Source organism: Amblyomma americanum, chromosome 3 (genome assembly GCF_052857255.1).
Source record: "Amblyomma americanum isolate KBUSLIRL-KWMA chromosome 3, ASM5285725v1, whole genome shotgun sequence".
NCBI classification, from domain to species: domain Eukaryota; kingdom Metazoa; phylum Arthropoda; class Arachnida; order Ixodida; family Ixodidae; genus Amblyomma; species Amblyomma americanum.
The window spans coordinates 22,521,569-22,537,936 of record NC_135499.1 but is presented as its reverse complement, the minus strand read 5'-3'; the positions used below and the strand labels follow the sequence as shown (position 1 = coordinate 22,537,936).

The following is a 16,368-nucleotide window of genomic DNA, read 5'->3' as shown; positions in this document are numbered from 1 at the left end:
GGCCGCCGCGATCTGTATTTTCATGGAGGGGGAATGCTAGAAGCCCGTGTGTGGTGCAACGTCAGTGCGCGTAAAAGAACTCCTGACGGTCGAAATTATCCGCAGCTCTCCACTATAATGCCTTTCATTGTCTGCGTCGCTATGGCACATAAAATCCAGCAAGATCAAAACAAACCATTCTATTTGGTTCTCTGTCGATAGTCGCGTCTGCCAGTGTCGTCAGAGAACACGTCACGATGGTCGAGACAGAAGCGCATCCTTGATGCCTCTTACCTGCGCAATACACGCCTCGAGCCATGTCACACTGGCGCTGACGTCCAGGAATAACCAAGCACGAGGACACGTTTGGCAAAGCTAATCCAGTCTCGGCAACGAAACTGGGCGTCGGCTGTGCGATGAATTGACACAGCGTGGTGTGTGTGGCTCAGCCAAGCCGCGACAAGACCGGCTATGTCAATTATTGGCCGTTTTATTTCACAACAGCTGTCGCTTTCGTCACATTGAGGTCCCGGCCGTATAAAAGGAGAACTAAATGGATCGTTGCAGAACGAGCGAAGATAGCGCGGAATGCGCGAAAAATGCAGACTATAAAATGACGAGATAAAGCAACGCCCTCTCAATACTTAAGGCCTCTCCTCCAGTCGCATTGCGTCAAGCCAAGAGACCATGCCGGCGCTGCGCTCCGCGATTTCAGCGCGCCGCGCCCGTCTGCACTATTCGGGTACTGCCGCACATAGCTAAGAAGCTCCTAGCTGTGTTATAAGTGATTTCTGTCTTATAAGTGATTTATATATATATATATATATATATATATATATATATATATATATTCAGAACACCTTACTGTCAAGAAAGTTCGCGCTTCGAGCTGTTAATCCAGTTTATTTCATAATGAACAGTTTAGCATACAGCCGCCAATTCCGCAATATAATATTGGTCATTATAATAAAAACTGATTAATTTCAATTAATGATCTAATTATTACGCTCTATCACGAACGTGATGTCCGCCTTGCGGTAAAACCCAACTGCACAGACCGCACATGCGTATATCTAGTTTTTAAACTAGAAGTTCCTGAAAGGTGAAAAAAAAAACCGTCTTCTGCGCATTCTGGTAGCTTATGTATTGTGTTTCGCTTAAAACTTTCACACAGGTATAATGACACTCACAATAATGTTGCGCAGTTAAGTTCTACCATGTGTTCGCATTTGCCTGCATAAGTTAAGTATTTGTACAGCTAGTCTGATCGTTGCAATAACAAACGACGAGACACCAGCAATGAAGTGTTCGCAAAGCATTTTTATTCCTTTGGGAATAAAACTTACGCGTTGCTGCTCTCCGGGCTGCGGCCTTCTGCTGCGCGTTGTCTTGTATGGCGTCATTTCTTAGTTTGCGAAAGTTGTTTAAAACAACGTTGGTTGCAACGCGAACTACGAAGTGCAGGAGAGTGTGTGCAGTGTGGCCATTTTCACATGTCTCAATGTCATTTACTTCCAGGAGGCAAATCGTCTGTGAAATCACGACACCACGTTCATTACTACAGGAGAGAAAATCTTCCGCGTTTGCTTCGAAAGGCAACTTCTTTGCAACTAGTTTTGTTATCAGTACCATGTGAACTGTGCATGGCTGGGAAAACTAGAGCCCTCCTCTTGACAGGTTAGCTGTCATGGCAGTGTTTTCCGCTTCGATCTCTCGATTTTCAATAACCAATGTGCTGAAGCAAGCAGAACATGAAAGCCTCTTTAAACCAGCATGAGCAGCGTATCCTGCAATGTAAACAATAGCATCCATGTCAGAGTGGGCGCGTGCAATATCGCCGTCACTGACAGCCACAGAAAAGTTGCACGTTACAAGATCTTCACTTCCGTCTTCACACTGTTTCCTCGCGTGGAAATGTCACAAGTTTTTGAAGACGAAGCTTCTTCTCACATTCGTAGATCTGACGCACGGAAATGTGGTACTGTGATCCTTCCAGCTGGCGGTAACGGCCGAACCGGACTTCTAGAGCGTCCGCCTGAAATTTGCCCAGCAGAACGTACTTGAAGTGAAGTTCTTCTAAGCAGTAGCGCGAGAGTTCTTCCAGAGAATAGCATGTCAATCGCAAAGCACTGTGCGTCTCTTTCGTCAGCGAGCCACTGGTGATGTCGATTCTCGCCCAAGCGTCCAACCAGTCGACAACGGCACTCAGTAAAACTAACTGTGTGTCATCAACAGACCTTACAGGGTCTCGCACGCTGTCCCTTAGCCTGTGGCCTTTGCAAGGGGTCTTAACATTGACTATTTGCCACCATGTGAGGATAATGTCAATGAAAAGAGCGGTCGACTCAGCTTGAGGAATCTTGAACGCGGAACCATGGGTTCTGAGGGCATTTGACACAAACTGATTAATGACTTCGAGAACGAGCTTTACATTTTGCCGCTCCATTGAAGTTGGATTCACTGCTTTTGCATTCGGTCTGTAAGCAGCTTTCACAAGCGACGTATTCTCTGAATTATAAAGCTGCCGCACAGCTGCGAAAGAAGCAGCTTTCATACGAGGAGACCCGTCAAGCATTGTTCCACTAAAGTCGATTTCAGGGAAATAGAGGCATGTTCAAGGGTTTTTCTGGTTAATCCAATTGTTCCTGACGCACTTCAAGAGATGCACAGGATCCACCACGTAGAAAAGAGGACGAGCGTCATCAGCTGGATGGGGATGGACAATGCTCGCTTGAGGACTTGTAGCAAACAACATCATCTCGCGGTTCATAGCGTTGTTGTCGGTTATCACAACGATAATTTTAAGCCCCATTTTCTCAACGTTAATGGTTATGTTCTTGGCATGATCGTGCAGAGTTTCTGCGCTCAGTTTGCTCACAGGTAATATGTGAATGACGTCCTTGCTTGCAGAAAGGAGTGATTGTACCATGAACACATGGGCTGTTGTCGCTGGTTCCGTGGAATTTACCGACGATCCTACTATTGTGCCCCTTTGTAGTCGAAATATGGTTTTATGTGGATCTCATCAATCATCAGCGTCACTGTCTTCTCGTGGTCTTTCATTGATTTTACTCGTTGTCGGATGTATGAGAGACAGTGTGATTGATTTTGCTCCTGAATAGGGTCAGCTTTGTAATTTGAGAAAACACGGCGCAGTGTAGAAGGATGGGGCAGAATGATTCTTGATGCAGAGCTTGTGAAGTGATATGCGTGAGGTGAAATGAAATTCAAAATACTTGCGAATACCAGCAGCTCTGCGCTATACACAGGCTGTTTCGCGAGATCTATCTGCTCAACCAGAAATTTCAGCAAAGCAGAATGTTCTTTTGGCGTATCACTGTCCTCAATGAGGTCTGCGAGCAGTGAACTGACAAACTGCAATACTTCGGTATGCTTCGACTCTTTCGTCACCCCAGGTATATTACACAAGCCTTTCTCGAGTTCTTCTAGCAGCAAGGACAGGCTGGAGGTGTCACACACTTGAATTGGCAGAGTGTTGCCCGAAGGAAGCGACTGAAGCTTCACTCCATTCAGTAAAACAAAAAGTGACAGATCAGGGAGGACTACCAAGGCACATTTCACATTAGGTGAAGGATCATTCTCGATGAGAATGAACCTAACGCACTGCTCATCGACAGAAACGATCCAGAATTTTGTGTTGCAAATCCCAGGCAGCTAAGATTTTAAGTCGTCGTAAGATAAAATTTTGTTTTTTCTGTTCAAGTTCACTAGACTCAAGTGACTTTCTCATAGCCTCCCGCAAATCAGCGTTTTCTCTTCTTGCTTTTCTTGCCTCTGGCGATTCACTCCGTCCTGGCATTGAGGACAAGTATTTTGGACCGTTCGAAAACACAGAAGGCACAGCATCATTCTTCAACTGTAGTCTATCACGCTTCACCTCTATTGTTTTCCCTGTGAGTTCATCTTGGTGAGACAACGTCGTAATGAAGTCGCCCGCGTAGAAGTGCTGTTCACACGCCTGCACGAGAAAATGACGCAAGGCCATTCGCCATGACTCTCCATGGCATAAAACGATAAGTAAAAAGAGTTTTAACAGTGCACAGCTTTTACACATTTGCCACACAAACAAGAATAAATCGCAGCGCGGAGGCCAAAACAGGCGTAATTTAAACTAGGAGGGACAGACAAAGCATACGAGATAAAACGTGAGAATGACGTTCGTCTAAGCTTCGACAGCGAAAATATTCATATCCCTGAACAAATGCATCGCAAGCCTTATGCACATCCACGGAAATAAATGCTTCCTTGACAATTCATAGATAAGTTATAGAAGTGCTACCATTGCCTGCAAAGGCAGCATGCCTTTCCCGGAGTCACAGCCTTTAACAATCGCAACAGCTCACAACTAACATAATTACGAGCGCCTATTAAGCAATATTTCCGGGTCTTACCCTCGAATGCACTGTAGGTGTGAAATCCTTCCGTGGAATGGCTCGCAACCAAGCTCTTCTTCGTACTTCGTCTCTTGGGAAGCAATAAACACGTGCTTTTGGGTCATTGTCGTAGTTTCCGCGGCACCAGAGAACACAGCACCGGCCCATGTTTCTCGAAGTTGCACTCGCGACACGACAGGCATTCAGCGATGAACTGCAGGCGAGCTTCCCATTCGCGCGCTAGCACAGGTAAAGCACGCCACACAAGAAATGGCCACACGAAACAGATACAGTCGGGCGAGGATGAAAAGAAATGAACCCAACACCAGACTCTGGCAGCCGCTAGACGCTCACTGCCAGACTGCGTTGGCGCCTGTGCTTGCCCGGGCAGCGCCTCCTCTATTTTTAAAATGCCAGCTGAATCGCCCGCTTCGCAATGGGAGCCGCCGGTACGCCTCACTTCAGTTAGTTGCCGCGCTGCGACGCTACCCAGATGGTTGGACTGCTTGCGTCATGCTTACGTATAGGCGCGCGCTGTTGGCATTCTGGTTATCGCTCTGCCCCTCTCCTACCCCATGCGTCTGTCAGATTCTGGCTTCGTAACCCTTCCTCTGTAGCTCTCGTTTCATCCGCGGCGCGGCGCTTATTCCAGCGCCAGCGGCTGGAGCATTGCTCGCTGTTCGCAGAGGCGGGCTGAGGCGTTCGCGCCGCTGATCACTTGACGATTGCAGCTGGCATATTTGAGGCGCTGCTTGGAGAGTTTGCGCCACTTATTAATACGAAAGCAACTATAGGCTCATGACTACAGGGCCGATTTGGACCAAATCTATGTCCAACCTAATGTCACTACGGCCAACACGATGGTGACCTCCAAATGTGACCTCCCCACCCCCGAAATATGAATTCGACAGATTTGGACCAAAATCGATTTTCAACCTAATTTCACAACGACGAACACGATAGTGACCTCCAAATTTGGCCTAGGCCACTCCAAAAGTTGCCCCACCTCGAAATATGACCTAGAAGCAGACATTCACCCAGCTGATTACGTTACATTCAAGTAAAGATATTAGAAAATTCATAAACAATTGCGCACTCTTTAATCAACATCTCCACCACACATCAGCGACACAAGCAGCAACACCGCGCAAAAGGTTTGCGCCTCACCGCACTTTCGGTCAACAAATGCCCCCCCCCCCCCCCCCCCTCTGAATATTTGCTGTTCCTTGCAGAGGAGTAAAGCGTTGCAAGCTGCTACTTTACTTCGCTCCGTGGCCGCATTGTTAAAGAAAATTGTTTTGTGCGGGTAAATGTTGTGGTCCGCGAAGCTGACAAACTGTTGTCATCGTAGCAGCAGTAAAAAGGCACCATTTAATTATGTGCCTTACGTCTGCTGCTTTCAGTTTTGCGTGAAGTCTGGGAGTTTTTAAGCTTATCTATGTGGAGCTGAAGAATCCACGGCATAGAGTGTATAAAGGAAGGTGGTGTTTACGTACGTTTATTTACATATATTTACAACTATATACAGTAATAACACATACAAGACTTTGAATGTGTCTGATGCTATATAAATTACAACTCTTTGCATCTACAGCCATTTACATTTACAGAATTCCTGTCTATTAACTTTCATTTACAGTCAAACGAAATTTTCAGTGTAGGACAACCACTTTCGTACACGGGAGCAGGACGAAGCACCTCGTACGCGAGCGAATCGCAGTAGCGAACGAAACAAAACTCACCTAACGCCCGGATGGAGCCGCAGCTATCTCTCTGTACTGGGCTAGCTCCATCATCTAGCTCTTATATATGGCTGGCCGGACTCAGCAATAAAAGTGATGCCACCTTTACCAACATCCATGCACCCTCAACATCACATATAGTCACAGTTTGAGCACTTTGCGTGAGAGGGGCTTTTTCGCGTGTAATTTGGCGACAGACTTCTGGTCCGTAATATCAAGGGCATGGTTGCTAAGGAGGGGCCTAATAAACTTCGTGCACAAAAGCTCTAAAACATTCTTCTGTGAGCAAGGCCTTCGTTGTCACACACCAGCACAGGAGCCTTCATCAAAACTTTAACGGCGTGTTCGACGCTCATTCTGAGGGGCTTGGTAATGGCCTTTCTGTGTTGCCGCACAACGTCCACAAAGGCCTTAAGCGCCATCAACACAGAAACAAGTTCCTTTGTAGCCTATTTCAGCCCTCCACGATCTTGGTATTTGATGAGGCAGTCGATCGGTGAGTCTCCGACTGGCTTTTGTACAAGTTGAATGCAGCGTTCGCAGCTCCAGTTTTCTGTTATAACTCGAACGATGTATCCGCCAATCATCGAGTTGCTGGCTAACTCTGGATCCGGAAGGGGATGACTTGGAGATATGCACAGTTGCAATAGTTTTTCCTCGGCGGCAGTGGGGAAAAAAGCTTTTGCCGAAGAACTGTTGGGGGTCACTTTAGCAGAAATGGCAGTGACACTGCAGAATGATGTAGAGCAGTTCACATTGCTTGACATCGACGAAGACACGATGCCTGTTTTTAGCATCTTTTCCAGTCCTGATATTACACTGGCCACATCCATAGTGTCGTTGCAACCAGCGGACCTTCGCAAAAATCCGAATAATGCCTCAATTGGATCACTGGAAAACTTTTGAGTGAGCACAAATTTGAAGCCCTTGTCCTTCAATGAAAAACGTATGCACTCCACATTCGATTTGGTGGTGAGCAAGAGTGTGTGGTGTGTCTCATTGCTGAGGTAGCTCTCCTGGCTGCTTTCTTCTTTCAGCCTCTACAGGTAAGAAATGAACTCTTGCTCGAACCATTCTAGTCTCGGGTCCTCGGCGTCGGTGAACGGTCGGCTGTCCGGGTCGTTCTTGTGAATGTGTTGCGTTGTATTGCTAAGATCCATGAAGGCGAACCACCGGCGCATTACCAGCATGAATTCGACCGTTGGGCCCACTAACACGAAATCCGCATCGCATGTGTGTCCGGCCTGACTTTTCATGTATTCCAGGGCTGCTGTAACCGGAGGGGAAAAAATCTGTACAGCAGTCTTTACGCTCATCTTCTCGATGTTGGACGGATACAAGTGGCGACGCGTGAGGAACCTCACCGGCTTCACTGTTGAGCCTCGCTGCATTTTATAGAGCTTCTTCAGCGGTGTCGCTGTAATCTGTTTGTTTCCCCCCGTATCTTTTGCCAGGAACTGCGACCTTACATTCTTTATGATGTGGCTCTGGTCGAATGCAAGGAAAATGCGCCTGGACTCGTCCAAAGGGTGCGGAGCAATGGCCGTGGCAGCCCCTTTGCAGAGGATGCCCATTGCAGCGACTAGAGATGCAAAATTTCAGGAAATTTTGAACAATCGGGAAAAAAACCGGTTTTCATGTTTTTTTCCGAAAATTTGTAAAAAATGGAAAAAAACAAAAATTTCTTTTGCGCATGAGAACGGTTTATTGTCAATGTCAAGAGCCATTACTTTCATAATGCAAATAACAGAAAAGAAAAAGAAATTCTTTCTGCCTTTTCACAAACAAGTGCAAGGATTTCACAGATTGAAGGAATTATAGAAGCATCCAGCAAAAGCGGTCTGTTCTCTGTAAATAGGCATGACATTGTGGAACTGTTATGAAAGTTATAACAAAAAACACTCTAATGCCTCTTCTGCGGCTGCTATTTCGTCATTGCTTCAACTTTGGATACATTGACCAATGCGGTGAAAAGGTGAACTTATACAACTTATTCGGAGTCAGTATCACTGGCTTCATCTGTAGCCTTCTTCATCATGTTGAGATGTGCGTGCACAAAAACAAGCTTTTGCACCTTGTCATTACTTAGCTACGCAGAGTATGAATGTTGGCGAAGTCATACCAGTTTCGCTCACAAGCAGCTGATGATGGTGGAATCTGTAAAACGTTTCGAGCCAGAGGCATCACCGTTTTAGTGGTGCAGATTCCCTCCCACCACGTTGAAGGCCGCATGTGGTTAGCAGAGGCCCATATTCCGGACATTAACCATATGCCTTCATTGGTCCTGTATTCTGCAACGTCGGAGTACACTTTTCCGACTTCGAGGTTCATGTGCTTACTGTGCTCAGAGATCCAGTCAAACGCTGACAAGACTTCCTCGTCAGTCAAGTTTTGCCCCTTGTATCTTGGGTCAAGAAGGTTTGCTGCACAGTGTATGGGACGAACTGTAAACGCCTTGCGTGTATTTAAGGCTTTTTCGGCGAGATCCCGTTCATTCTGCAGAAGAACAGAGCACTGCAGATTCGTTTGAATCTCCTCTGCTAGACTGTGAAACAAATTTTTGACGTCCGACAACACGGCTTTGGTCACTTTCTACGGCTTTGATAGCTTTTGCGATGGGTTCTAGCAAAGTATGGCAAGATTTCAATGCAACCCAGAACTCTTCGTCCAGAACGACAACCCTAAGAGCCTTGTCGAACTGCAGGTTCTCGATTATAGCAATTCCTTGCAAAACCTCCTTGTTTCGCAAAAGGCTTTCAAAGGAGAGGCAGACACCACTCCATCTCGTCTTGCTCAGAAGCTTCAGGCTGCAGCTCACACCTTTGCCGTACTTTGTTGCCTGCCTTTCCTTGAATGTGGCCATCACCAAGTGAGTTTTATTAACGTATTTGATGATATCTTTCGCCTGCTTATGCACATCTTGGATTGTGCCAAGTGTAAGTAGATCATTCATCAGCAGGTTCAAAGAGTGTGCGGCACAACCAATCGCGGTAACGTGAGGAAATCGCTCGATAACGAGAGCCCATGCTGGTTTCATATTACTGGCATTGTCGGTTACCAGCGCCTTTACCTTTGAGCTACCGACCGATTCCATAACTGCACAGATTTCTTCTTTCAGGTAGGCCGCGGTATGCCTGTTTGTGCCGGTGTTGATTGACTTGAAAAACAGTAGCGATGGTGTGCACAGCACAAAGTTTATAACCGATTCTCCTTCGACGTTTGTCCAGCCGTCAGTGACAAGGGTGATGCATGAAGCCTTTTCAATGGAATTTTTCACTGATACGGTAGCGGCCTCGTATTCTGCGTCGAGCAATGGTCCAGCCAAGCTGTGCCGGCTTGGGGGCTTGTAAGAAGGTCTGAGTGCTTTAAATGCAGCCAACCAATAGTCATTTGTAACCAAGGTGAAGGGAGAGTTGGAAGCATATATCGCATTTGCCAGCGCTTTATCGGCGTTCTTCTGCGCTTGAGGTGTCATCGTGTCGACGAACTGAGTCACCCTTCCACTCGCTGTGCTGTTTACTACGCCATGAGCTTCGCTTGAACTACGACTGCTACTTGAAGGGTTGCGAGAGCGGCTTCGTGGTGTCACTTCCTCTCTTGGCAATTTCACGCACTGAGCAATGTGCCCAGAAAGGCGCCTGGCATTGGGAAAAGCATAGCTGCTGTTGCAGTACTTACAGACTGCGGGTCCCCGTTTCCTGCCAATGGTCTCCCCGACCGTGAAGTGCATCCACACGTTGGAAAGTGGCCGTACCATTGCAGAATTCACTCCAACACGGATCTAAGTGAGGATTTCCGTAACAGTTTGCACAGGGATGCGAAGGAAAGCCAAAAGAGGACAAAACAAGCACCAAAACAAGAGCAACTGTATCCAGCCGACGAAGCTTCGCCGACAGCGGAGCTGACATTACGTGGTAACGATGGCGATTGCTCAGCCGTCGATCGGCATTTCGGTTTCACGTTCGGTGTTTCGGTTTCGCATTCGGCACTGTGTGTTGCGTAAACTTTATTTCTGTACATTTTTTCCCCGCAGAAATTTTGACTAATTTTTCCAACTGCTCCGAAAAGAACGAAAGAAAAACTGTTTTTTTTCGGAATTTTCCCGTTTTTTTCAGCACTTCGCATCTCTAGCAGCGACATTGCTTTTATGGTTGTCTGTCACCAAGCGCACGATCTCAAAACCAATTTCTTCAGTTTTCTTGATGACGTACGTCATGGTCTCAGCAAGCTGGACTCCGGTGCTAACTTTCGTGAAGAAATAGGCGACAGGAATCTTAAAGCGTGCGCTAAGACCACAGAGCAAAAAACATAGCAAACTGTTGGAAAGTTCACCATTTTCGGTGCCCACCAAGTGCTGTAATTCTGGGCTCATGTCGACTTCTCCCAAAAAAGCGTCACGCTGCTTATGATACAGCAGCCGTTCCTTGATTCGCATTTCATCAATTATTAAGCTGCGTGCTCTTGCCTGAGGAGCAGTTAGGGTCAGCAATTCTGCCTCCAGCCTGCAGCTTACGACAGTACTGAAACCGACTTGTCCGGCTGTGAATCCAAGGTACTTTTGCAAAGTGCTCCGGCAAGGCAAACGAAGGAGGCATTCTGGCCGCAGGTATTCGTATGCCTTTGCAGAGAGGCTGCGGAGGATGGTCGAATATCTGATTGTCGCTTCCGACCATGACGGCCGTTTTCGTCCGTAGTTCTTCACTAGATCGTGCATAAATAACGATTGCAGATCGTTTTCTATGGAAGCTTCTACAATTCTCAAGAATGCGCTCATTCTAGAATCTTCTTTCAACTTGCGCACCTCTTCCTTGTAACGTACCATCGTTTCAGTAAGGGTGTTTATCTTTTGTAGAAGGGCTCTTTATTTACGTTTCCATTTCCTGCGTTCCACCACGATTCTGAAACTTGTTTTGATGGGTTCCATCTGACAGCTGTAACTTCTTTTCAGTAACGGTGTTACGTTTCGGCGCACGGACACTCTGTTGGCGTCCCTCCGACCACTGCTAGGCAGTGAAAGCGCGTTTGTTGCAGTATACATCGCTTGCGGGTGGGATGCAGGGATGAGAGAAGTGGTAGGTTCAAAAGCGTGTTCACAGAAGGTGATCCCACGACCAACGGGCTCGGGGGTGCATGGTTGTCTTGCCGAGATACATCTGCCGAACTGGTCATTTCTGCGCAGGGTGTAACTACGGTCACAACGTTGAGTGTTCCTGGCTCTGTAGACGCTCCTTCAGCCGTCGACGTAAAATCCTGTGAGATGTTGTGCAACGATGGTACTGAAGAGGCGACAGAGCTGGTTACATCCATATGGTCACCGGTGATGTAAGGAACAGGACCGCCAAACGTGCCTCCCGCAGCATCAACAGAGAGCTCATCACAAGTGGTTTGGAGCTCTTCCTTGCGTGGCTTTTTGACTGCTACGCCGTCCTCGTCGAGTTCGTGTCCCGCCTCTGACAGACGTTTGGCCGGAATATAACTGCAGCTTCCAGGCGAGCTCGCTGCTAGCATTTGCGGGGCACATGAGGTGAGAATACTCGGAACCGACCCTTTTTTTAGTGTGCGCCTCTTGTAGCCCTCTCTGAAGTCCTCAGGTAGAAATTGCTTGCTGCAGACGGTGGAGCGAGACGGCGCGTAGTTGGGTGGCCAGTCCTTGCGCCCGATCACTTTCAGCCATTGCGCACGCAGCACATCGTCACTGGGAATCTCGTGAAACGAGACATTAGCATCGATGCTGTCTGTCCTCGACCTGCACGATGGCACACAGCAGTAACGCATCGTGCACCAAAAAATGGAATCCCGCAGACTGCACTGTATCCCCTTAGGAAAAGAAGCAAGGAATACGAGGTAAAAACTAGCTTCCAAGCTTTGAAGCTGAAGACGTGAACACGTATCTTATCTCGAGCAGTTACTGAACCGGTCGGTATGAAAATTCGCTTTGGTCACGCTCACTCTTCGATGTTACGATGACTGCGTCTGACCACGTGCTGAAGCGGACATGGTTTTTGTTTTATTTGCCTCTTCTTCTACCAGCGCTTTTTCATTTCTGTATCGCTTTCTCAGCCGTTTGTTGCCGCCAGCACCGAGCAGAACGTCCGTACAGTGAGTCGCCGAAAGTGAGTTTCCTACGTACGCACCCGTTAACTGTTTTTCTCAGCGCGCCCTCTATTTCTAAAAATAGAGGAGGCGCTGGTTTTTCCGAAGCTCCCCCCCCCCCCCCCACCTCTTGCCTCCCTAATTTGCCAATATGTTTTTTACACCCGACGAGGAAATTAATTTAATAGCGCAGGAAGAAAAGAAGACACCCGAAAGGGCACATCGTCCATAGCTGGTTTGTGGTGAAAGTAACCAAGACTTCCACGTGGTAGGAAGTTCAGTACGTTTGCCATTGTGAATCTTGATCTAGCAGTGCTTCATGGGAAGACCCACAAATCTCCATGACCTTTCTGCAAGGAATTCAGCCGACTCTTTGGAAGCGGCAACGGTGAAGAACTGAACTCATGAAAACAGAGCAAACCCCTGTTTTGACGCTTAAGGAGCTTTGTTACATGGCCGACGAGTGCACTGACTTTAACGGACGCGAAAACCTGAGCCACTGCATACGCTGCACACGAGCTCAAATTAGCAACGCAAAAACATCTTTTCGGAAAGCACCGCGCCTTTGAAGCATGAAACATTCACTACTGCTGCATGTTATCTTATTTCTCGTGAAAATTTGTAAGCGACTATTTAGCAACGACGCGCGTATGTTATTATAGCAACAATACTCACAATTCGCACAGTATCGCACAAAGTGCGAGGTGCTGGCCAAGAATGCCCTTCTCTATTAAAATTTCTGTAGCGCGCCGTGTTCTCGTCGGAGCAGCGTGTTGTATTTGCCGAAGCACCATGGCACGCACGCCTTTAATACACGTGTACAACCTTATTCAAACATTTTAGGCGGTAATAGGTTGATTATTTGGGGCATGCCGTATTCGAGGCGTGTCATAATGCAGGCCTCCAGATTAACGTGTGCTTAAGTGTGAATACACGAGCGCTTTTTCATTCACTGTTTACCAAAATGAGGCCACCACGGTCGTGGGTTGAACACGCAATCGCTGCTAAGCAGAATACTACGAGAAATAAATCTCATCATCGCATAATTATAAAACTGAGGATAAGCCGGTAATCTGGCAGCCAGGAAGTGCTTTGGCATCACTTGCGGCGAGATGCATTTGAGAATAGAATGCGCGTTTCGCTTCTAAAAACAATTGTTGCGGACAGATGTCACGAACAGAGAAAAACAATGTCGTCGTACCGATGACAGCTTACCCAGGGAAAACCAGAGCGACGGCTTGAAACTGTTGATACTTGCTAGTTTAGAAAAATGCCTTCTCGTGAGGATTTACGACATTTAAAATGTTTTTTCCTTCTCCCATATTCGTTACAAAACATGATTGAAACACAAACCAATATAGCAAACCTATTACTAACTACCTTTGCCCTGTGATTTCATATTTCGGCCAAGAAGTTTCAGTACTTCTTCCGGAATGTTTCAGCACTGTAGCTAAAATAGATAAACGACTCGAACAAGTCGCAATTACTGCAATTTACACGAGGCTGGCGTATTGTACCTAGCACCGTAGCTGTTAAGTGTTCCGAGTGGTGCTCTTAAGCTCCGTGAGTTATTTTCAAACATCGCTGTAATTTGCGTACAGGGCTAAGTATCTTCCCTTCCATTGCACGCTAATCTGTACTGAGAGCACCCGCAAATTTAGCTGCGCATATGTTCCGAGGGAAGAAGGAGGAGCCCAAGTCAAGTTCTTATATAGCACGCTTCGTTTTGAAGTAATTCATCTCGACCACCAGCGCAAAACAGACGAAGGGCCAACGAAAGAGAAGACGCAACGAAATCTCTCCTTCCCGCTGCACCTGCGGCACCGAAATGAGCGGGTACCGATTTTTAAAGGAGCTAGCGGTATATTTCGGCTGTTGTGCAATGTGGAAATGCTGCGTACATACGGAAATCCTGCTCAACAGACACTTCAGCGAGAAGAGTGCGCCCTTTTTTTTGTCTTTTGCGGGTCTCCTGGTTCAGCTTGGCGAACTGGTGAAAGTGGACGAGCAGTGTGCGTCAGAGTGGACGCTGTAGCGAAGAGAAGCCTGGCTTGGCTTCCGGCCTGACACCCCGGAATGGTGCGCCCGGCCGGCGGCATGCGCTGCTACGGAGCGCCTGAGAACCAGTACCGCTCGAGGCTCATCACGGGCTCTTCTACGAAGATTAGCTCTTAATTGCCGCGTCCACCGCGGCGACCTTTCCCAGGGGGAGACCTGCTGGTGGGCCCTTTGTTCTGGGCAGGCCAGGCGGCAGTGCGGACAAAGAGCGTGGCGTACTGTTCGCGACAGCTCACCGGCTCTCGCCCTGTGGAGCAGCAGCATGCGGGAGGTCTAGCAGTGCACTGGAGCAGTGCACTCAAGCAGAGAGCAGTGTCCCGAAGATGCATGTGTGGAGGCCTTCCTCCCGCTTTTTTTTTCTTCTTCGTGAGGACGTACTACGTGTCTTAGAATGTTCTGGTATGTTAGAGTTGCCGTTTACTTTGCTGTGTTGCTCAGCGTGTTAAAGGCGCCGGAGATAGCCGAGCAGCATCACATGCAGCTTTCTTCCACCCTCGTCACTACACGCTGCTGTTAGACTCATGAACGGTTAGCAACAAATGAACTGAGAGAACGGAAATGCCAACAAAAAACAAAAACATGACCTCCTAGAGAGGAAACGCAAGCGAGACTATATAACACTTCTCAAGGAGAGTGTCCGCCCCTTCGACATGAGGTTAACTTGCTCTTGTTATCAGCTTCCCCCGGCAGAGACCTTTTTACTTTCCTGTACATCTTTCAGTTGTCTTGTTCGTATTTGATGTGGTGCTGCTTGTACATGTATGTAGGGGTGTGCGGATAATATTTAAAACTCGACTGTGAATCGATTATTGCCATAAATATTCTCTATTCAGGCGACTGGTCGTCTTGAAAAAGCCTGCCTGAGCTCTGCCCCATCGTCTAATCTTGGAACCAATGTATGAGCATTATGAACGCCCCTTACCTCATATTTCCACCTCCCACGAATCGACGGCGTCGCAGCGCTGAACCTTTCCTCGCACGCACTGCTCAGCGTCGGTGTGGGCTGTTTTTTTTTGTTGTTGTTAAACATTCGTCGAACAAAAGAAAGTATGAAGAGCCTTATCCTAACTGCGTGCCAAATATTCAAGAAGAGTTTGAAAACTTTGAAAATATGTTCTGTTCTGTTTAAGTAATTTTTAATATGCACTATCTGGTTCGTTTTACGAATCGCTAATCAAAATTTTCGAATATACCGGTGCCCCTACTAGCATTGTGAAAAAAAGAAATAAACTGGCGTATTACGACACGTAGTAGCCAGGCCAGCACTGAAATCGCAATTCGCTGGGTTTATCTTGCAGATCCTTTCAGAGATAGCGAGCCAGAGAAGCTCTTGAATTCAAAACAATGAAAAGAAGACTCCCAGGAAGAAAGGCTGCTTTTATAGCATGGCCCCCGGCGTTGCTAAAGGCGATTATCTATCTGACACAAACCAAACAATCGGCGCAGCATTTGCCACCGACCAGAACAGAGCAGGTGAGTGAAGTGGTACATAGTGAAGCCGAGAGCAGGCCGCGAAACCGAATGCTCGCGAAACATATTTTCTTTTCACGTTTATTTTATTAATAAACAGCCACTAACAACAACCACAGCGACAGTGAAGCGGTCTTTGCAGTGGTCGGAGAACAGTGGCACAGTCCGTACTCTATACTGTCCAACTCCTCATATAACTTATACAGCACGCGGCAGACCCAGACTAGAGGATGATAATTCAAAGTTCGATATTCATCAAGCCCACTTAACCAAATTGTTCGAATCTATTAAAAATTGTGCTTTTAGATTCATCGCTTCCATCGGATGTTATTAGCTAGTGTGACCTAATTCAAATCTCAGCTTGATCTTCGCCCCTTAGATTCCATTCGTAAGGTAGCATGTCTTTTCCTCTACCGCAGGATTTTTACGGTGGTAGCTGTTAGGCGCCCGTCCCTGGCTTGCGCGTCGCCGTCGGCGTAGCCGGTGGGTGTGTTAAAGATCCGGTGGGTAGATGCCATTAAGGCACCCACCGGTCATTAACGTACTCAGCTTAAATCACGGTCATCCTGGGTCCCATAAGCCTACGGGTGGCTCTAACTTGGAACAGCCGCCTGCCAGTGCACGGGTGCATC

General features: G+C 47.3%; 1 protein-coding gene across 12 annotated transcripts in view; it reads right to left on the bottom strand.

Moving 5' to 3' along the window:
- LOC144124478 (uncharacterized) overlaps positions 1–16,368 on the bottom strand; it is a 254,597-nt gene that overhangs the window by 161,711 nt on the left and 76,518 nt on the right. For 2 of the 12 annotated variants that reach the window (XM_077657168.1, XM_077657175.1), the window contains exon 1: positions 4,392–4,524. The exons of 5 other annotated variants lie outside the window; for them this stretch is intronic. Coding sequence is in view for 3 of the 7 variants with exons in the window: in XM_077657162.1 (XP_077513288.1) it covers positions 3,878–3,958; positions 4,392–4,541 (231 nt within the window). In the remaining 4 variants the exon portion in view is untranslated. Of the gene's footprint in view, positions 1–3,877; positions 3,959–4,391; positions 4,846–9,793; positions 10,011–16,368 lie in introns of those variants that run through there. 5 more of the 12 variants (XM_077657162.1, XM_077657169.1, XM_077657176.1 and 2 more) reach the window with 5 other exon arrangements.